The sequence below is a fragment of the Grampus griseus genome (genome assembly GCF_964374135.1).
Source record: "Grampus griseus genome assembly, chromosome: 18".
Lineage (NCBI taxonomy): Eukaryota > Metazoa > Chordata > Mammalia > Artiodactyla > Delphinidae > Grampus > Grampus griseus.
Window position 1 is genome coordinate 10,974,856 of NC_139012.1, and position 22,642 is coordinate 10,997,497.

Genomic DNA, 22,642 nt, shown 5'->3' on the forward strand with positions numbered 1-22,642 from the left:
TTTTTTGGTTTGGGAATTGCGATGAGAGGAAGGAAGGTAAAATTGTAAGAAAAAGGAAATGGGAAATGGAAGCAGGACAGTAGCCGGAGGAGGGACTATATGGAATGAGAGGTGATGCACAGAATGATGGGGGCCATGAGGGGAGGGCCGCAGGAGTAGGGAGGGTACAAGAGGAGGCGTGGGGAGTGAACCCGGCTCTGTCCTTGAGCCTGTGTCCTGCTCCTTTATCCCTCCACTGGAACGCCTTTCCTTATGCCACCTACGACATTCTCCATGGCCACTCAGCCACTCCCCCCGCAGCGCGCCATCCTGCAAAATGTGCGAGGGACTGTTTGTGTAGTCTGGGAGGGGCAGAGAGGGGGGGCATGAAGGCCTACCTCAAGGAGGGACTTGCCTGGTTGCCCAGCTTCCTGGTTACACTGGATGATTGGCTGTTTGAATTGTGATGAGTTCACATACCCGTGCCAGGGTCAGGCAGTGTCTCTGAGGCAGGCAGCTGTTGAAAAAGAAGCTTCAGCTATTTTCTTGTTGCTTCAAAAAACTAATCTAAAGCTTCCTTCATCGGGAACTTAATGTGAAGCTATAAATCTGGGGAGTTCTCGGGTGTGCAACTGTGTGGTTTAGTGGTTTCATTTCCAGACTTTAGTTGAAGTCTTGGTTTTGCCAGCTGTGTGACCTTGAGCAAGTGCACTAAAAGGGCCAATATTTGCACAAATCCGGGAGGCAAGACGTCTGATGGAGGAACAGATGTCTCAGGGCCTAATTGTACTGAACACACCTTTAGCGAGTTCTTGCGGGGGGGTGGGTGGGTGGGGTGGGATGGGGTGGGGAGTGAGAGGTGAGCAGGAGAGGGATCTGGGGTACATGGCAATGTCCACTGTTCAGGGCCTCCACACTGCTGTGGGACACACACACACACACACACACACACACAGTACTACAATAGAAATCTGATCCAATGCAATGGAAGGACTGGGAGAGGGCCAGCAAGCTGTCTCTGGGTAGTTGGGAAGACTTCACAGAAGTGGTCTTCAGGTTGTGTCTTGAAAAATGGTTAGGAGTTTATTGGGTATGATGGAGAGGGAGGGATTACAGCTTGTGTAGAGCCTTTGCACAGGAGTGTCAGGCCCTGCAGCCAGGCACCGTCCACCTGCCCAGTGGCCAGGGCCCCGTGGGGGAGGCGACGTGTCGCTGGGCTGGTGTGGAAATGCCAGTGAGGCTCCTGGTGGCCGGAGCTCCCTCACACCACACTGGGAAAGGCATCACAGAGCTCCCCTGGAAGCTGCTGCATGAATTCCAGTCCCTGGAAATCCCATGGAGGAAACAGATGTGCTCTTCTCCTCGTATGGGAGTTTGGGTTATTAACACAGTTTTCCCAGAGATTCTAAGCCAGAAGTTCATGTTGGTTTTATGTTCTTCCTTCCATGGAACTCAAGAGCCCATTAAAAAAAAAAAAAAAATTAAGCCAGATGCCTAGAGTGGATAGCCTTCTGAAGGAACTCTCCACCACAAAGCTATCTGAAATGGAATGCTCGTTTCTCTCTTGATTCCTTTACTGTGTCTGAATAACTAAGGCAATTTGATTCATTGTTTAAAAACAAAACAAAACCCAGCAAAACCAGCTATGTGGCATTATGTAGACAAAAAACAAACAATCCTCCCTCCCCCTGACCGCCCCCGCAAAACAGTTTCTTTTCCCTGAATTTCTCCCCTTTAGCTAGGTATTTTAACATCACGATATAGTCAGTGTTTGGTCTCCTTTGTTTTCATAAGATGGAGTTTTCAGTATATCAACTCTCTTATTTATGTAATGAAGGGAATCTGGAAAGTTCCTTCTAGGGCTTAGACTAATCTCTGGGACCATCTCCAGTTTTCTATACGTCTACATGCTGCACACAGTGTGAGAGAGAAACTGATTTTGACTGACTGAGAAGTATGACATTGTTGCAGGATTCCCCCTCGGTCACTAGGTAGGCACAGGTGATTTGAGAGTGGGTTGCTTTCTATTCTTCCTGGTGACAGGAAGCTTTGTCTTTGACTCAGGTTTGGCACTTATATTCCACCAAGAAGTGTGGACCCTCTGCCCTTCCGGAATGCCCATCCTGATTCCTGAATGAGAGCTCACGCTGGAGAAAACTACCTCGAATTGGCCAAATTCTGCCCTAAGACTGAGCACAGCTTTCCAATTCCCTGTGCCTGGCTGAGGGCAGAATGGGGCCAGGACCCAGTGTGTTTGATCCTTTAGCAAATCTGACAGGCTGTTTACAAACATGCAGAAGGGCTGACTTCGTTCCTCAGACCTCAGGCAGGACTCTGGTTTCAGGACTGCAGCCTGAAGGAACTCATAGGGACCAAAAGAATTGGGGAGGAGATAAAATAGTTGAAAAAAGTGGCTGGTTTTCAAAGCATATGGCGAGTTTTTCAAACGCTTTAAATTCTTAATTCGCTCCTCTCCTGTTACTGTCCCTGTAGTAGCCAATGGCACTTCTTTTTGTTTTGACATTTGACATTATTTTACGCCTTTGCTCCTCCTTTCACTTCACACAAGGGCATTTTAATTTTAAAAGAAAAGTGCATCCGGAACCAGTCCTACGGCTTTCCGACTAGCTGTCTGGCATCCAGTCAGGCTCAACAGATGTTTGTTGAATGAATAAACGAATGAATGAAGTGATTCTCTAAAAAGTTCCGAGAAATCTTTACTTTTAGCAAAGTTTGGGTTTGTCTTCTGTAAACTCGGGATTATCACTTAAAATATCCTCTGTGGATTTGATAGGAAAATAGGCAAAGTTAGGATCTTTTGAAGAAACTCCACCAAAAAGCTATCTGAAATGGAATGTTCCTTTTTCTCTTGATTCTAAAACCGTGCTTGAATAACGAGGGCAATTCCACTCAATGACTGAAAAGCAAGGGGACCCAGATCCTCCGCTGGTCCCCCGGCCAGGGATCGGCTTCGAGCAGGACAGGCTAAGGGCGCCGGGCTCCGGTCAGGGAAACCAGGACCCGCGAGATGCGCCTGGAGCTGGCAGGTCCCCCAGGGCCTCGTCCCGGCGCCTGGCCGCGGCGCCGACTTCGGAGGAAGACACAGGGGCCGGCCGGTCCCCAGGGCGGGCGCGAGGGCCCCGCGCAGGTGTCGGGCCTGTGCGCGGGGTGCGCGGGGCCTGGGAGACCCGAGAGAGACGTTATTGTTACACTGTAACGAGTCTGATTAACATGCTCCTGACACTTTCTCTTAGTTTCTCGGGCTCCTAGCAACAGCGCACAAAGGCGCGGGATTGTCCCGGGCTCCGCGGGGACACGGGGCAGCCTTTGATCTGCCACCATTACAGCGGGGCTGCGCGACAAGCTCGCAGGCTCCAGGCGGCCCGCGGTCCCGGCCCACTGCGCGCCCCGGCCCCGGCCCACTGCGCGCCCCGGCCCCGCCCGCTCGCCCGCCCGGTCGCAGCTCCGGGAGCGGCCGCCGCGCACGACCGGGGCCACGGGGCGCACTGGCCGGGCTCCGCCGGTCTCCGCGTCGGGGCGTCCCCGACACCGGCGGACTCGGCGTGTCCCGGCCCGGCGGGCGCACGTCCTTCCGACGGGGCGCGCGGTCCCCGAGATCGCCGGCCCTCCCCGTCGCAAGAAGCAAACAGTAAAACCGAGCGGGTCGCTTACAGCCGAAGAACACAGAAATTAAAAAAGGGCAGGCGTGAGCGACAAACGAATCCCAAAAGATTTTGTAAAACATTTTAAAAAGTAAAAAAAATCTGTAGGCTTCAGCCCGTTTAGCTGAAACGGGGCTCGATCGGCAGCAAACCATCTAAAGGCGCTAAAGATGATTTCGGTTCCTTCCTACAAATCACTTTCTTTTCGTCGTTGGCAATTCTTATAGATTCATAAGGAAATACGTTGCCAAATAATCGCTGGAATTTAAACAAACTCACCACCACCACCCGTCACAGAACACTAAAAAGCTGCCCGGTCCCACCGCGCAAGCTTTCTGGTACTAAGGTATTTGAAAGTAATTTATTCTCCATTTGTTTGCTCTCTTAACCCCCTATCCCACCCCGATTTAAAATAAAGCGCGGAAAGAAAGACCAAGGTTTTAACATTTAAGTGTTGAGGTCGGCTGATTACTTTCCCCCTAAGTTGCAATGTGAAAACCTGCCGGGGTGGGGGGGAGGGTCTCAGGGCTGGGAGGACAGTGTCCCCCAGCCTGGGGCACAAGCTTTGCGGTTACAAACCGGTTCGGTGACCCTCCGCAGCATCAATATGCACAAGATCCTGCTGTTAATCTCAGAACCTGTTTTGTACCATCAACTGCCTCCCAAGTATTATACTAGAGGTAAAAATCAAAATCAGAACGGAAGACATTTAGCTTTCCAAGCTAACCAGAAACCATAGAAGCAGAATGCCCTTCAAATGAAAAAGCACGTATTAACTCTTCTCCTCTTAAGACATCATTAGAAAATTCATCGTCCCTACTGAAGGTCAGTTTCCCGAACTGCCGAAGAACTATTAGGGGCTGGAATGTTCATCATAATATTTTAGAAGAGAAAAAAAAAGAAAAAAAAAACCCTACACGGTCTATTCCATTTACGCAGCAAAATATGCCAGGCAATGAGTTACTTTCAAATTCAAATTGGAGGCGGCAAGTCTTCGTTGTTGAAGACACTTTTCCCAGTCAGTCCCTGGAGGAGAGGATGTCAGGGCAGTTAGCGGTTCAATACTTGTAAATCTGAAGGGAACCGCACCCAGATGCTGGGGAACTTCCCAACTTGCGCTCAGGGACAGTGCCTGACTCCGGACTCTGCTGGAGTTCCTCTCGCCATTTCAATAAAACATGATGGTACTGATATAATCCTCTATACATTAAAATGAGGTTGTCACAGATTGTCATTAAGACCTCAGTAAAACAATGAAGACATTACTGGGAACCCCCCCTCAGGCAAGGTATTAGGGAATAAAACAATCTACACCACTCGGGTCCTATTGAGATTAATGAAAAAATTATGCCAAAAGAATCTCAATTTCATTTTCCCGTGACGGGGCTTTGCATACATACAGTCAGTCTTGCCTTACACCTGATGATTTATTAAACTAATCTGCAGTGATCACCACTGATGTTCTCAACTCAATCTTGTCCTGGCTCATTTTCTAAGTAATTGTTTCTCATCAGTTCTGATAATGTTTTAATAGTGTTACCCATAATTTAGCCCCCAAGAATTAATAACAGGGGGGTAATATGGTGAAGCAGCTTGTGATGAGCTACACAAAATATAAACAGGTACGGTTTTTAATTAATCAGATTACTGCAAGGTTCTCTTCTTGCAGTCAGTCCATTCCTAGCTGGGAGGAATTCCCCAGGTTGGGCACTGTCACATACCGAGTGGGGTGAGCTCACCCAGCCCTCCCTCCCACCCTCCCTGTATTACCTTCACCCACCCGAGGCACCAGAGAGATGTGGGTGGGAAAACAGTGGGGATACCTCTTGTCTCCCAACATCTCCTTGCCTTTGTTCCTCAAGGAATGAAGCATGATGGATCTCTGACTCTGACTAAACCCTCTTCTGGGTCCCTCTTGTAGGGTCTGTGCTCAGAGAGTGGGACCTTGGTCCAGATTTTTGGCTCTAGTGTGTCCCAGTGTCATGATCCTATCATAATTGGGACCCTGGGGTTATGAGGAAGATGATAAATCTGACACTCAGGGAGACTTAAACAACAAGGTGCTTTTGTTGGAACAAAGTGCGGTTTGAGATAAAGGGCGTGGTGACCAGTCCAACATGGTTGGAAATCTAGGAACCTGTGGGCCCGTTGGTGATGGGGGTGGGGAACACCTAGTCAGGTCCAGGCCCTCAGGGCCCCCTGGAGACCTTGCTGAGAGGATTGCTCTTCCCGAGGTCTGCATGCCTTCACCCTGGCATCTGGGGTCCCTTAGATTGGAGGGTTTGGCTCTCAGTGAGCCCCAGGCTCGAGGAGGTCCATCTATAGGGTTTGGGGGTTGCCTGTGTAACAGGGGTGGAGACTAGAGCGTCGCCCTTTCTTCCTGTCAAAGCCTGAGGTGGGGTTATCTGGACCAACACGTGAGGATGGGCAGGACAGTGGAGTTGAAGTGGAGGCTGCCTGTAGGGAAGTATGAAGAAAGGCTTTTATTATCGTCTTTTGTTTAAGACAGGTCCTGCCTATGCTTCCAACACCCTGAGGGTGTCAAAATGAGAGGAGGCTTCCCTCTGCCTTCTGAGCGGTCCTCCTGTGTTTGTGTGCTGAGCAGTGGGGTCCAGCTGCGTGGGCACCTATGGTCCTGGTCTACCCTGTGCACACCGACTACCACCCTAGGCGGGCACAGCTGCGCCGTGGGTTGCAGGGATGGCTTCTCCTGTAACTGCTGCCCACTGTCACTGTCCGCAGCCCTCAAGCCCAGTTTGGCTGGAGGCCAGTCATCTCCCAAGTTGGCTGAGACACTGTCTTCCTCCTTCCAGCTCCTCCGAGTGAGGACGAGGCAGGCTCCCACCTTTCTTTCCAGCTACGACCCATGCTCTCGAGGGGTTGGGGGGTGCGATGCCCTGGGGAGGCAGGGCTCCAGCGCAGCACATCCCATCTCAGTTAAGAGCCGCCTTGTCGGGCCCCGTGTTTGAGAATGTTAGTGTCTCAGAGCATGTGTTTCCCAGAACTGCCCAGCCTGGATCAGGTTCCTCTGCATGCCTGTCGGAACTGCCCTGCACTGGAGGTGGATGTTGTATGACCACACGTGGGCCTCTCCCACTTTGCTTTGGTTCCATGATGCCTTTCCTTGTATATAACCTTCAGCCCTCCTCCCCTCTTGGGCTTCCTGGAGGAACTGGAAGGGGTAGGGGAAAGTAGACCCCTGGGTGGGGCACATGGTAGGGGCCACATAGGAAATAAACTAAAAGGGCGTAGGAGGTAAAAAATGAAAATAAAAAACAACTGTTTTCTATTTACGAATTTAAATAAACAGAACAGCCTTCCCCGCGGTGTTTGTCTAAGGGTAGCAGCTTTGCTGCTGTGTAGGTCATGAAAAGGTTGGTGTAGAGTTTAGAACTTCCCATTCTGTTAATTTCTTAAAGAACAGTCGTCCAGAGTCTCCACACAAAAGCTCATGATTTAATGAGGAGCAGAAACAAAATCTCTGATTGTTGGTGTTTCAAATTTCATTGGCGTCCTCTGGCAAACACAAGTTGATCCTTCGCAGCTTCAATACCCTTTAGCCTTCAATATAAGAGCACATGCTGAATAGGGAAGAATGGCTGGTTGTTATGTTTATTTACCCTTACTACAAGCTGGGTTAACCTCTTCAAAACAGCTTTACTAAGCCCGTTAACCACACCACCCATATGACCTGTAGCAGCATCTCTAATGTGATGCAAATCTCACAGGGGACCATATGCACCAGCTCTGTGGCATTGTGTCTTCTTAGAGGCTACAAGTTTATTGCTGAGGGGGCCCTGTCCCAGCCATACATTTACAGGGGGGAAATGGCCTCAATGGCAAACAGTTAAACAGGGAAATAAAGGGAGAGAATGGATGGTCTTGTGCTTCTGCACATTTATTTTTTAATTGCTGGTAACTGTTGACCCAAAGCATTCACCCAGGATGAGGGCTTTCACAGTGATCACCTAGCAGTTCAAGGATAGGGATATTTCATTTTTGGGGGTGGTGGAGTGGTGGAGGTTAAAGTAATCAGTTTTGAAGATTTATTTTTAGAAGATATCTATATAAACCAGTATGGTACTTAATCAACTTTTCTATGCCATCTCTGTTGTTTTATCAGATTACTAGTGAAATAAACACCAACGCTTCATTGAGTTATTATTTTTTAAAAGGTTGGCCTTTCTTAAAACTATTTCTGGTGTCGAGTGAACAATGCACAACGTGGGAAACATCTAACATGAGCAGGGTGAAGGGAGTATACGTATTTGGGAAAGATCTGTTTCATTAAAGACCAAACTTCTCCTGGAACAGCCCATCTCTCTCCACTATTTTATCTCCCTGTGAAATCATAAGTTTGTACTTGTAACACATTCGTGAACAATAAAATCATAAGCTTGGAATCAAAAAGAAGAAAGTTCATTTTTAGAGGAATAACTGGCCAGTGAGATAACCAAAAAAAAAAAAAAAAAATGTGATTAACATGAACTGTAAATGAAGAAAGGCTCCCATCTGGCATACTAACAAGTTGCCTTGAGTATTATGGCTTGTCTTTAAGGAACCCACTGTATATGTTCAGCCCACCTGATGAGAGCTTCATTTAGCAGATCATTTTTCCTTGATGGAGATGGCAAGCCTAACAATGTTCTGGGCCTGCTTCAGTAATGGCATGTCGATCACACTCCCTCGGAAAGTAAAGGCTCCCTGGAAGACAGAGAATACAAACTTCCTGAAAGAATGCTCGGAAATTACAGGCTTCCTTTCTGCACACACTTGTACAACAAGAACATTTTAGATTCCACCTGAATTATACTGACTTTCCTACCCAACTTTTGAGAAAGCCAAAGTAAATTACAGGGGAAAGATTTCTTTTTTCCTCCTAAAAAGGAAAAAAAAAAAAAAAAACACTTCAGCATTTTAATGGAGAGGAAAAACATCAGGCACAAGGTATTGGAAACTGCTCATTTAACTCCTGAAATCAAGCAGAAAACAAGGGTGGAAGGAAAATGTAAATACTTCCTTATATACTTTTTGAAATACTGCATAGAACTGTGAAAACAGTAATATGCTCTGGCAACTGATTATTGTTTGAATAAATAATTGTATGATCAGGTTAAAGGAAGAATGCTTCCTTCTTGTTGTAACGTAATTGAGGGGTAACACTATCATGTGATGAGAAAATGTAAGGTAGGATTATACTGAGTAAAAAGAGATTCTTCTGTTGGTACACACTTTTGCAGAAAAGGATTACAATGACAGGGGACATGAGTCTGTAACAAAAAATCATAGGTCTGTTGAATGGTTAGCCTGGAAAGAACCTGCGATCTCCTGATTTATACCCATTTTACAGATTCACTTTTTAAAAACTTCTGCAAATACTCATTGAATGTGTCATGTGATCTCAGTGCTGTTCTAGATGAGGACTCTGATGCCCAGAGTAGTTAAGTGATTCTCCAAGGTCACTTGACTAGGAAAAGATAGAGCTGGGGCTAGTACTTGGGTCTCAGAACCTCAAGCCTTCATTAGAGACTCCCACATTATGATGATAAGGTAGCTTCTTTAGTGCCTCAGAAAAAGAATTAAATGGACAGAAGCAGTATGAATCTGAAATTAATGTCTGGTTATTCATGTTCTTTTAATCATTTCTTTTTGCTGTTTTCAATTACAGCTCTTCTTAATTCCCCTTCTTTCTACCTGTTGGTAAGGATGCTGGTGTGAGTGGGGAGCAGGTGGTCTTTTGAGACCTGAAGGTGGGTTGGAGCAATTATAATCCTTGGTGATGGTCCATTTGTATATACTGCCATCCATTTCTGGATTTTACAAGTACCACCTCTCAACAGTCAATGTTGTCATTATTCAGGACTTCTGGGATGGTCTCCTGGGCTCGCTGGAAACCCTCATCTTTTATAATAACATAGAGTTATACACAGAATGGAGGTTAAAAAAAATTGGCAGGGAATCCTTAGCAGTGACTTTGAAATTTGTTTTTTAATCAAGAGAGATTTAAAAGTCATTAGGATTAGAATTCTCACCAGTGCTTAGCCTTCTCAGCCCGAGAATGAGAAATCGGATTCATATGAACACCTGTGTTGCCTAAAATCCTATACCGTTAGGTCATTTTCCAATCTGCCCATTTTACTATTTATACTCCCAGATTGGTCTGTGCCTAATTTCATTCAACCTAGAGCTAATTTTAGTTGTCTCTGTGACCATGATGAATTTTATGAATTTGGTTAGAAGTTCTAAGGATATTCTGTGGGTTCGCATGACATGTGAAATCAGGGCATGGGACTCGTGCTGTTTTACAAGGCGAGAGTCTAGTCTTCTTATTGGAGTATATGATGAAGACCAAAGGCCTCCTGGTTATCCATCCACCACGTGGATTCTGGCCCTGTAAAACAGCACGTGTGTCCTGCTAAAGCTTAAATAATAGGCTAATAATAACAGAGATGAAATTAGCCTAGATGCACATGAAATCAAAATGATGCACGGAGAATCAAGATGACTTGGCTTTGGGTCTATGCCATGTTCCCTGACTCCGCTTTGGATTCCACATGCACGTCAAAGATGCAAAATATTTCATGTAGTTTTTCAAGACAGGGAAATCATTTCTTTCTTTTATGTGGCAGATTTTGCTTGACTTCCTTTGTTAAGCTTAAGCTGGAAAACAAAAGTTAACATTTTTGTTCTTTGTTTCCTTCATCTCTGCAAATTGAGGATTTTAGTGTTAAGAATCAAGACTTCCTAATACGAATATCCTCCTGCTTTCACATCGACCTAGAATATGGTTGGTTTTTTAACATATGGATCTACATGTGAAATGTGAACAGTCTGTTGGTCAGGATTTGGAAGAATGCAGCTTGTCAAAAGCTACCTGGATTTGTGGGGAGGGTTTGAAACATTCCTTAATGTGTGATCATAGATAAGTTTCGGTTTCACAGCTCAGTGCGTTTCTGGTACACCAGAAACTGGTGTACCATTTTGAAAAGAAGAAGGAACTTCCATCAGCTTGAAGATTCAGAATATAATTTGGTTTAAAATGCCTCTAAGTAGTAACTCATTCATGGTTGAAAGCCTTAACAACCATGACTACAACAATAATAATAGCTATAATTTCTTGAGCAGTTGCTAGCCCCAGGACTGTGCCTGGTCCTTGACATGTTTTATTTCAGGTAATGCTCGTAAAAACACTGTGAGGTAGATACTATGACCCATCCCCATTAACAAATTTTTTTTTTCTTTTCAACTGTAGTAAAAACACATAACACAAATTCACCATCTTAACCATTTTTAAGTGTATGAGTCTGTAGTGTTAAGTAGATTCACACTACTGCACAACAGATCTCCAGAACTTGTTCATCTTGCAAAAGTGAAACTCAGTACCATTACAGACAACTACTCCCCATTCCCCCTCCTCCATCCCCTGGCAATGAGCACGTATTCATTTGTTTCTATGAGTATATATCCATCCCCATATTATAACTGAGGAAACCGAGGCATGAAGAAACTTGTATGAGTCTGCCCTGTAGCTCACTGAGTATACAACTGGTATAAAACCTAGCTCTATTTGATCCAAAGCGTGTGCTCCAGGCTTACGCCCTGGGCTTGTGGATTGTTCTCCGAGTGGGTTGCCTGGCCGCCTGAATCAGAATCATCTAATCGGGAGGTGGCTTGTTAAAATGCAGATTCTTGGGCTCCATCCTATCAGGTTTCATGCAGAAGGTCCGAGCGTTGGCCAGGAACCCTCTGATGATTCTAATGCACATTGAAGTTTGAGAAGCTCTGTGTTTTAGCTCTCCTGGGTAGAAATGGTTAGGCTGGCTTTTAAATGGGTACAACACTCCATCCCTGCTCTCAAGGACCTAAAATTTGCAGGAAGAGCATGGAAGCAGGTGCCATAAAACACAACAAGAATTAGAGAAAAAGCCAGTGTTATGAATAGGGAGATCAGAGGCCTGAAAAGGCTGCCCTTCTTACCAATCAGGACCATGTTTGCCATTTCACACTGTTGACTTAGACATGATATTGTATACCTAGTGCATGTCATGCGTTTCCCGCTAGAGCTGTCATGGGGCTCCACCTCTGTGCACAACGGGCTTTTATTCAGCAATTACCTATTGAGTTATTTGTTGTAATAAATCACTAGTCAGCCACTTTGGCACATCTTACTATACACATGTCTATGGCTTCAGCCTCCTGGAAATGAAGAGCAGTATCACCTTTGCATAGGTGTTGTCTGTATACGAAGGAAAACAATTACTTATTGGGCTGTACTTTTTCTAACATCTGGGTCATTGCCTGGTGGTAAGATAGGCATTGAAATAACATGAACTTTGTCAGACCTTGAAGTTCTTCAATGGGGGAGAATCTGACTTACAATTTGATGGCAAAAGGACTGGTGATCATGATGGTGGTGATGACAAGAGTAATAACATTTATGGGAAATATTCATATATTTCACATTTCTGGCACTTAGCACTTGAGAATTTTTTTCTGTAGAGTACTAAAAGAGTACTTTTCTAGCATCCATAAATTGATCTAATTCTCTCCCTACTCACTGTATTTTCAAATAACTTCTTTGGGCATTCAGGGAGTTCTCTTTGGCACATTCCCATGCTGATGTTGCTGTGTCAGAATTAATGATAACATTTTAGCACAGCTGCTATATGCCTTCTTTTTCAGAGTGACACTTTATTTCTTCCTCTATGATGCTAAGTCTTATGCCCAATAAATTATTTACCTCATTACAGTTCCCAGTGAATTCCTAAAACTTTTAGTCAATGTTGGTCACTATGGAATTTGTCTTTAGGACCTTGGTTATACCCTCTTCTTGCTAAAATCTCTCAGGCCCAGCCCTGACTTCCCATCACATAGCTCTTCCTTACTCCCAAAGTTAACTGCTCCTTGATACCCCTCAAAATGGGGAATATGATGCTCTCACAGAGACACAGATGGGCACTGTTTCATTCTTTCTTTCCTGTTTTTCAACCTATCACACTTGGAGTCCTTGGACAGGCCCTAGTATGGCCTTGGTTCCCTCACAATTTGGTTAAGGGGTAAGGATTTAAGTTTGGTAACCAGGCACCCAAAGCTCAGTGTGGAGGCTGCCTGGCTCCCAAGCTGGCTAGTAGAGGTCTTGTTGAGAGAGTGCTGGGATACCTTCCTAATTGGGACCGTGATGTTATTTTTCTAAAATATCAGATAAGATCATCCATTTGCTTAAACCTTGCTCTGGTTCCCTTTGGACTTACAAAATCAAGTGCAGTCTCCTTAGCTGGGGGCCCAGGGCTCCCCACGGTGAGACCAGGCCCTGCCTCTGCTCTCAGCTTAGTCTCCTGCCAGTCTACACACACACACACACCCCCCTCTACACCTCTCCCACAGGCTCTGCTCTCTGCTCTGATAGTCCTTTCCCTGTCTGTCCAGCAAACTGCTCCTTATGCTTCAAGACGTCAGAAGATGTCATGTCCGTGAATCAGTTTTAGACTTCCCTGGTTGGGCTCATTTCTCTCCTTCCTTCCCTTATACATCCTCCTGTAACAACACTTGTCACATTCTACTGTAATTATCTGTTTACGTCGCTGTCTTTCTCACTGTGTTGGGAAGCCCTTGAGGACAGGGGCTCATATATCTTTGAATCCCCAGAATCCAGCACCCAAAACATGGTTCTGAAGCTTGTGTCTTTTGTGGGGCCTGAGCTGGGTGACTGAGGGGACAATGACTTGGGAAGATAGAATCACTCTTACCTTTCTGCTCTCCTTTATCTGCAAGTGTCTTTCTGTGCCACTTGATCTTTCCCTGGTCTGGTAATACTCCCTGGTCAGTTGGCCAACACTTGCTGAGCCTCCAGTAGGACACAGGGACTGACCTAAACAAATGTGATGTTGGGCTGGGGTCAGGTTAACTCATGCAAATGACTTAACGGTTAAAGTGCAAGCGAGTCTATCTGTAAGTGGGGCTTAAGGAATTAGAAGCTGCAGAGAGAAAGAGCCATCAAAACGGGGTGGTTTGGCCTCGGAGGGGCTTTGGGGAACAGTACTTTATTTATTTATTTAGCTGTGCCGCATAGCATGCGTGATCTTCGTTCCCCAACCAGACACTGAACCTGGGCCCTCAGGAGTGAAAGTGTGGAGTCCTAACCACTGGACCACCAGGGAATTCCCAAGGGAACGGGTACTTTTAAAGTCAGCTTTAGAAGGTTAGAGATGCCAAATGAAGGTCAAGAGAGGGGCAGGGGAAAAAGAGCAGTGTATCCATATGTGCAAGTGGGGTTGGCCTTCTGTGTTCGACAAGAGCCCCCTGTACTTCTGGTCATCAGTGACTCAATAGATAAGCAAAATGAAGGACCACAGTACGAGTTACTGGATCTGTCTGTTGATGAAGGGGTTTCTCTAGGGCCTGAGGAAAGGGAGACTAATCTAGCCTCAATGAGAGCAATCTGGAAGAGGGACAACAGACTTTCCTCACGACAAAGCACACAGGACTCAGTCCCTGCTTGATGCAGCCAGACTGGGACCCACAGGGCTCCCTCTGTTCTTGCTCCCTGCCCTGGGGGACCCAAGGGGGCCCTGGACCCTGAGGGGAGGAAATTGAACCACTTGTTTCCTTTCCTTTATTCTGGGTAATTTTTTCTCTGTTCTAGAGTAGTCTGGGGATCCAACAATCTGATTTACAGATAGAAAAATTGCAGTTCAGTTATTAGTTCATCTTTTTAAAGCAACTTATGAGTAGGATAGGACTAGAATCTTCGGTTTTTCACCCCAAATCTCAAACTCTTCCCACTAATCAGTATACCTCAAAGCATGTTTGGTAACCATGGTACATAAGATGATTATAGAAAAAATTAATATCAAAAAAATTTAATATACATTATTTTACATATACTATATTTAAAAATTTATTTTGATGTGATTTATAAAAAATAACTAGCATATCTAAACTGTTATTTCAGAGATTTTTTTTTTTGCGGTACGCAGGCCTCTCACTGTTGTGGCCTCTCCCGTTGCGGAGCACAGGCTCCGGACCGACGCGCAGGCTCAGCGGCCATGGCTCACGGGCCCAGCCGCTCCGTGGCATGTGGGATCTTCCCGGACCGGGGCACGAACCCGCGTCCCCTGCATCGGCAGGCGGACTCTCAACCACTGTGCCACCAGGGAAGCCCCCAGAGATATTATTACTTAGAATGAGGCTGAAAAAATTAATGACATATAGGTAAGGCCCAGATAAGCAAGTATGTGAAAATGCAATTTTAATAACTGACTTGGGAATAACTGAAATGCAACGTGCTTCCATCCTGAGTTTCCACTTGGAAGCTTTTACTATAATTATTATGATGGCAGAAATACCAAAGGATATTTTCAGTGAGAAAAAATTCACTAATAAAAATGTGAATGACATTTTAAGTCCTCAAAAAACCCAAAGCATTTGTAAGAAGGATTAAAGGAGGTGACGTTTGATCTTTGTATGTGCTTCTGAATATCAGTAACCCTTTGTTTTATGGATAAATCATCTTTTAAAACTGCCATCGAGAGTAAAAGAATACTATTGAGGACTTGGGGAATAGAGAACGTGTTTTTCTTTTTTTAACACTTTAAATTGTAGTGATAATTTGATAGGTATTTTAATATTTTGAATTAAAATTCAATAATCATTCACTCTATGACCAGAGAATTTACAGATCTTAATATATCTCTACTTGAAATTTCTAAAAGCTCAACTGAAGTCTTTCAACATGGGCAATTCACATTTGGCTAATCTGTCCTTACTACTAGCACTGAAATTCTCACAGGTGATATTCCATGGCCTTAGATGGGGAGACCCTTTAAATGATTCATAAGAATGTAACAGCTGAAATATTTGAAGGGGGTTTGTTTTGTGCCTGACTGGGGAATATAGTGACAGTTCAGGCCTACTGAACTGCTTCAACAGGATCCCTTCAGCCCCTGCCTCAGAGCACAGCCTCTGAGGGGGTGTCCGGTGCTGGGTATCCTGCATCCTGGGCAGCCTGTTGGATTTATTTTCCAAGTTCTGAAAGGTGGAAAAGTCTGGAGAAGCTCCCTCCTTATCCCTCCCCCTGTCTTTCCCCTGTGGCTCTCTGGCTTGAAAAAAGAGCACAGAACCCTCCATGGAGAATGGGATGGAGGGTCCTGTATGCCCCCCAGTGCAGTTCCAGCTGCCAGGTCAGTGCTGCCTGAGAGGATGTGGGGAATCACCTGTCCAAGCGGCCCCTCTGTATTTAATTCTCTTAAATCCATTTAAAAGAATTTAAAAACTTATCAGCCGCAGGAGATACGAATCAGATGCAGGTGACCAGCAGTTGGGAGCACAGCTATGCCGGAGGCAGTGGTGAAACAGGACAGTTTTCAGCAGACGGTGAGAAGGAAAAGGAAGACTACTAGTGAAGACAAATGGCCTGACACGTTTATAAAAAGAGGAAATTCTTTGGAACGTGGGACCTGAGTGGATGTAAAATGAAGGGACATCATTAACATCTTGCTTTTTAAAAAGGAAGCACGAAATTATTTAGCTTTAGCCCTACACAGGAAATAGAAACACTCATGTGTTGGACACTGGTAAGATTAATTTGGGACTTTACCAATAGTTTTACGAAGCTGGAGGAGTAAAGAAGAATAAGTAGAAGATTTGGAAGATGAATTTGGCAGGGAAGATGGAGGTGGCTGAACAGTAGGGAGGAGAGCTGAGGTGAATGTTTAGGTCAATTATCTTAATATGTGACCAGTCCTGAGTTGTCTACTTGCCCAGATGGAGGGTCTCAGTGGACCAGAGCATCCTTACTTCACAAACGGATAGGGAGACCAAAGGTGCCTTCTGTTTTTAAAATTCTTCTCAGAACCCACTAAATGCAGGCAACAGGATTTATCTTTTAAAATATTCAGGCAAAATGATGAGACAGGAATAGACAAGTCTTTATTTTAAATATCTTTTGAGAAGGAAATCTGGAAAAATCAGGCCAAGTATGCCACATGGAAAGCTACCTACCGAGGTGAAACAATTGGATTTATAAGCATATTGCAATCTAAAGGGGTTTCCACATATGCTAGCACATTTGACGTTGTGCTTAATTTTCTGTTTTTTAATAGCTTTATTGAGGTATAATTTGCATACCATAAACTTCACCCATTGTTAAGTGTATAATTTATTGACTTTTACTAATTACATAGAGTTCTGCAACTATCACCTCTCAGATTTTTTCTGAAACTAGAAATCTTGGAAAATATTTTATTTTTAATCCTGAGATAAATGTGTAAATACTTGCATTTAATTCAGAATATTTTATGTCAAATTTAAGCTGATATTGCCTATAAGAAAAGTAGAAAATGAGGGCCTTTTTATAGCAGCTTGCAGCTAAGACCAATAATATTAAACTTCTATTTTAAATGCTGTAGCATTATTCTTTGGAAAATATATCTAAATGAACTAACATTAACTAGAAGGCACTTTAAACTTTAAACATTTACTAAAATACAACTGATGAACAATAACTGATGAAATAATTGGTGAAAAATTTTCTTTCAACTTTTCTAGAAGGGAAAAAAGGTCAGTACCATATATATTGTTAAAAAGTAAAATGAATAATTTCTTTTTAGCACTGTCAGAAATTTAGAAACCAGTTAGCTAAACAGTATTTACTAAATGTATATTGTGTACCTATTTCCATCCAAGATGCTGCAGGGAGATCTGTGATAGAAAGAATTCTTTACTCTCTGGGGTAGTGGTGGAAAATTCCCCCACTTTTTTTTTCATTGAGGTCCACTAACCTAAAATGAAAAAAAAAGAGAATTCTAGAAACTCTTGATTTATATTTCTTAGTAAAGTAAAAGCTCCATTTGGCTGCTTTTAATATAAAAAGAATTACAAAATTCTTTAATAAGTACCACAAAATATTAAAAGAATGTTCTGAACTTCTCTATTATAATCAGCTGAAGGAGAGAAGGCATGGGGTAGTGGCAGGGTGTGGAGGTGATGTGGTGAGAAAGGAAGAGAGATATAAAGAAAAAGAGGAAACAAAAAAGAATCCATGGAAAGAGGAACGGGGAAGGAACAGGAAGGACATATACAGAAACACACATGCAGACCCACACATTCTAAGAGGGATAAATACCGTAAGAGGAAAAGAGAGAAAGATGTCCAAGGAGTAAAACTGTCCTTTCATGGCCCTTATTTGGCTCTTGCTATTAAAGGCACTGAAAGGCATGGTGTGTTTTTGCAACCACAGGTGTAACTGAAAGCAGGACTTTGGGAACTTGTCCTTTGAGTGAGATGAAACTGAGCTTGGGGCCAGATATGGCCTCTTTGCCAAAGGCTCCCGGTCTTGCTCTGAGAGTTTCCAACATACCTTAGGAGACTGAATGACTAATAAAACAGAATGAGGTTTGCAGTGATCAGAGCCAAGAAGTCTTTCTGGGGCAGGGCAGTGGACAAGCGCAGGGTTCAGAACTGAGAAGGAGGGAGCGATGTGGGGAATAATAGCTAGGAAGTTTGGGGAGGTACAGGGATACTCTCTGTTCTTTCCTTCCTCATCAGTTTCTGCTCATGCAAAAAAAAAAAGTGCATGACTAAGAAAAAGATTCTAATCTGAACTAATGAAATTCACATTTTGTTTGTGACAATACTTTTAAAGCTCTATCTAGTTTTGGTCATTAGTGTGCAGATTCATTGTGACCGAATTGAAACCAGATTTAAGCTATGTTCTTATCTTTATTTACAAAGTGAGCCCCAAATTCTGGTCAGGTCTCTATAACCACCTTGGCTGTGAGTGACCTTGGGTAACTTCCAAACCCAAGTTGGGTCTCAGTGTATTTTATAAGTTGTAAACTGAAGGGATTTAACTAGAATATTTCTGAGATTTCATCTAACAGAATTACATTTTTTAAAATTTTAATTGAGCAGGAAAAAAATTCTGAACCATATAAACCAGAAGTATTTTGATTAAAATATTCTTCAGAATGTGTTATAAATTAAGGATGAAACAAACAACTTTAAAAATTATCAGACTTAACCTACATACAAAATCTCTTATCCTAACACTAAATCAGCCACTTGCCACTAAGCCTATGTGAAATAGGATATGATCAGCAGTAAAGCTGTACTGCCTTGCTTTAAACGTTTAGAAATCTGCAATTTGTTGTTAATCAAATCAACCTTAAAGTCACCATTGGCAGACTCTCAAATTTTCTAAGAACTTGACTTTTTAAAGTCAAAATTATGCGATATAGTTCTAAAGATTTTCAATGAACAAGGAAATAAATGGAGAAATGCAATAACTAAGCATCTTAAAAATAGAGTGATGTCCCTTCCTCTTTCATTTTCACTGGCAATCACTCAGTTCTGATTTTAGCATTTCTGCTTACAAATAAAGGGGGCAAGGCTGTGGGCAGTGGGATGCATGAGTGTGGGAGGGCACACTGTTGTCTATTAGTGGAATCAACCCCTTCCTTTGACAAAGACAACAACCAAATCTTTGGATGGTTTATTTGATCTGCGTGAAAGAGTGGCAGTGGGATTTCTGGCACTTGAATAAGCGGAAACAATATTTTTGGCTAGAGAGACTTCTGAGTTCTCTCAGGGAGCCTTCTAGAAGGCCATCTGGACCAAACAGTATTTCTTTTGTAAAGCCCTGCATTTGGAAACACAAACGAAAGGTGTCTGAGCCGTAGTCAGATACCTATGAAAATAATTTGCTTTCAATATTGGGGAGGGGGAATTATTCTTTGTAATTTTCTAGACGAAAAGACTTACATGAGGGAAAAAACCTCTTTCTTTTTTCTTTCTTTATTAAGATATAAGTTCCCAATTTATATTCCTATAGAGGATTTGGTTATTAAGGTAAACATGTTAATCTGCATTATTGCTCTCTCTTGAGTGAAGTTAGGATGTATCAGTTATGTGTGTTGTTTATAGTTGTTATGTCAGCTAGTGACCTTACTTTTGACCTTATAATTACTAGTGGAACCTAGATTTTAAAGGTGGACACTTTCCCTTCCTTGGTTTTTACCCAGCTTGCGAATCTATAATGAACAAAAAATATTGAAAAATTTAAACAAAATCCTTCCAAAACCAAATAAAGCATTTACAGATTTACTATGAATAGAGTGCTTAGAATACTGAAAATGAAGCAAAGCTTCATATTGGTAGTCAGACACTGCAGAAATATGAATATTTTAGCAAAGTACCTTTAAAGATCGATCTCATGTAATACATGTTGCTATTCTTAATACCTTTTGCTATTTTTTCATATTTTTCTGTTTGAGCCACCATTTGAAAAGAAATGGTAAATTCTTAATGTAGGATTTCCTGGGATTGTCAATCATTTTAAAAAAGCAACCGACTATTTCCTTTAGCTGTCATTTTTGCCTAAGAAGTGATGAATTTAGCACTGAGTTTATAATATAGATGTGAAAAAATACTCAGTAGCATACATATATGAATATATATATAGTATAAATATGTATATGTATTTACTTATATACAAATTACAGTTTCTATTGATATCATCTAATATTAACTAATTATTTGCTTGGGATGATTTCAATTATCCAATTTCATACTAGATACAGTTCTTAGTTGATAACAAAACAAGTGTTAAAATCATATTTTAAAATGAACAATGCTAAATTCAGTTCTGAATGGAGAATTTTCAAATATTGGAATCATTGTTATTACGAAAAAATGACATCAAAAATGAAATTAACTTTTAAGAAAATACTTTACAAATTTAAAACAAATCACATGGGAGTGATTTATCCTGGCTAAAATATTTCACCAAATAATTTGAGACTAAAATAGTTAATGACATACAGGTTGTATCTCAAATTATATTTTTCTGGAAGGATGAAAGAAAAAATCAAGTGTGATTAATAGTGTGGATATGTACCTCACAACTGGTGTCAGCTAAAGTAGAAATATTTTAGCTTATGGGAATTAAAATAGGAGCACAGAGCATGTGGAATGTTTAAACTTTTTCCAACAGATTTTAATGAGTCCCTAATATCAATCTATAGCCCTAATTCTTATGATGGGGACTGTCATGCCAGACAAAATTTTTTAGCCTGAAAATAAATATCTTTAGTTTCCTGAAACAAAGCAGTCACAAGTATCATTACCTGCCAAACAGAGACTGATTATATGAGCAGATAGTTATTTTTTATTATTTTTTAATGTAAAGTATTTTTTAGCCAACATTAGACTAAGGGCATCAAACTTTATTTCCTTAGAACTTTTAATTAATATAGAACAAAAAAAATTCCCGTGATATTAAAGACTAAACCCCAATAATTTATCTACTTGTGATCTAAGTATTCTCATGAAGTTTGTTATTTGGAGGGGACAGGAAAAAAAAGGTAGAACTTTAATTTTTGAATAATAATATTATTATCACTATAGAAAATACTAATGACCCAGCACTAACTGTGAACTTCAGCTATACCTTTCATCTTAGGGCAGAATATAATTTAAGATGGGAGCAGGAAGTAGAGAAAAACAATGATACATAATTTTGCCTTCTTGGGTCATTTCTGCTTGAAAGCATTACTTGAATGAAATTTTCATCAGAGGGCGAAAAAAGGTCTTTTAGAAATTTGTAAGTATCTCACTAGGACACAAACCATCAGTTTCCCATTGTTGAGAGAGTCACCTGTGCTCTGGACAAAGTATCCGAGGGTTTATGTTTTCATCAGTGAGTCACATTTGAAATAAAACAGATTAGATGTTTGTTGGAAGCAATATTTTATACAACTGAGCGACCTATTTATACTAAATCTTTAAAAACAGAACCTACATTATTTAAACCCCAAGACCCCTCAAGACCCAGAGTCACCTACCTGCAGACCCAATTTTTGTGACCAGCCAATTTATAGGCAAGGTGAAAGAAACATGCGGACTGGATAAAATAACCATATGTCCCCACTGGAAGCCCCATTACTTGAATCATTTAAACCTTGCTGGACAAAGCACCAGGAGAATTTGCTGTAGGAAACAAACCTACACGAATGGGGCAGGGAAGAAATGACCTAATAGTTAGTCTCCCTTCTGCTCTAATTTCTATGGTTCTGTGTTAAGAAAAGCTATTCTACCACACTGTTGTGAAAGCATATGTCCCAACAAGAGGGCATTTCTTATTTAAAAAAAAAAAAAAAGTTCAGAATTTAACATCTAAGTTGCCATCATCAAAAGGCAAGGACACTTTAGGGCAATTTTCCCTGGGAATAGCACTTTCAAGATATAATGGAAAAGTGCTGTTTTTCCCTCATTCAAGAACTTAAATGCTGGTAAAAGAGTGTGTTTCTAGTTTGAATTTTCTTTGCTGGCTACTGAAACTTAGGTAACTTCTTCCATACCTCTAGCTGCTTATAATGCCAGTGGCGCCCTTTGATTTTATCCAATGTGAAACCCAGTGTAGATAGTTCAAGAAGGCAGTTTTAGCCCAGACTGGAACTCTACTTGGTCTGCCGTTTTGATGGTCCCCATCCTGCCTCAGTTTACTTCAGTAGGAAGTATTATCAGGTACATATCCTTAGCTGGCATAAGGCACACACGGAGGTACAGAACATTTAGTGAGTGTCTGCACAGGCAAGCATGCAGGAGAGGGGAGTGGATGGAGTTATTTGCATGTATAAATGTAAAAGTATATGGCTCTTCTCTCTAGATAAATACCTATATTTATTGATGGAGGATCTGGATTTTGGGATCAAGATATAGAAATGGACATAAAACATAATGTCAACTGAAAAAATCTTTTTATGCACTGCAATATGTTTTTTTTTGATGGTCACTACTGATTTGAAACGAAAGGTTGCTGTTTATCCTGAAACTGGTATAGTCCAAATGGGATGTCTCCAGTGTCATACATTCCGTCTTTTGATTTTAAGTGCAAGTTTGTGCAAAGATGAGCCTGAATGTGTGTGAGGGTGAGCATGCGAGCATGGATGGAGCTGAAGGCAGGTAATGAGAGGGAGGGAGTGACCCACTTAATATTGTTACCT

General features: G+C 42.4%; 1 protein-coding gene across 4 annotated transcripts in view; it reads right to left on the reverse strand.

The window, feature by feature from the left end:
* Positions 1-6,975: 6,975 nt before the first annotated feature.
* CLYBL (citramalyl-CoA lyase) overlaps positions 6,976-22,642 on the reverse strand; it is a 241,021-nt gene continuing 225,354 nt past the window's right edge. Inside the window, exons 8-9 of one of the 4 annotated variants that reach the window (XM_082675686.1) lie at positions 8,226-8,345; positions 6,976-7,222 (exon numbers count right to left, since the gene is read on the reverse strand). In XM_082675686.1, the coding sequence (XP_082531812.1) occupies positions 8,250-8,345 (96 nt within the window). In that variant the 3' untranslated portion in view covers positions 6,976-7,222; positions 8,226-8,249. Of the gene's footprint in view, positions 7,223-8,225; positions 8,346-17,309; positions 17,420-22,642 lie in introns of those variants that run through there. The other 3 variants (XM_082675687.1, XM_082675685.1, XR_014298064.1) reach the window with 3 other exon arrangements.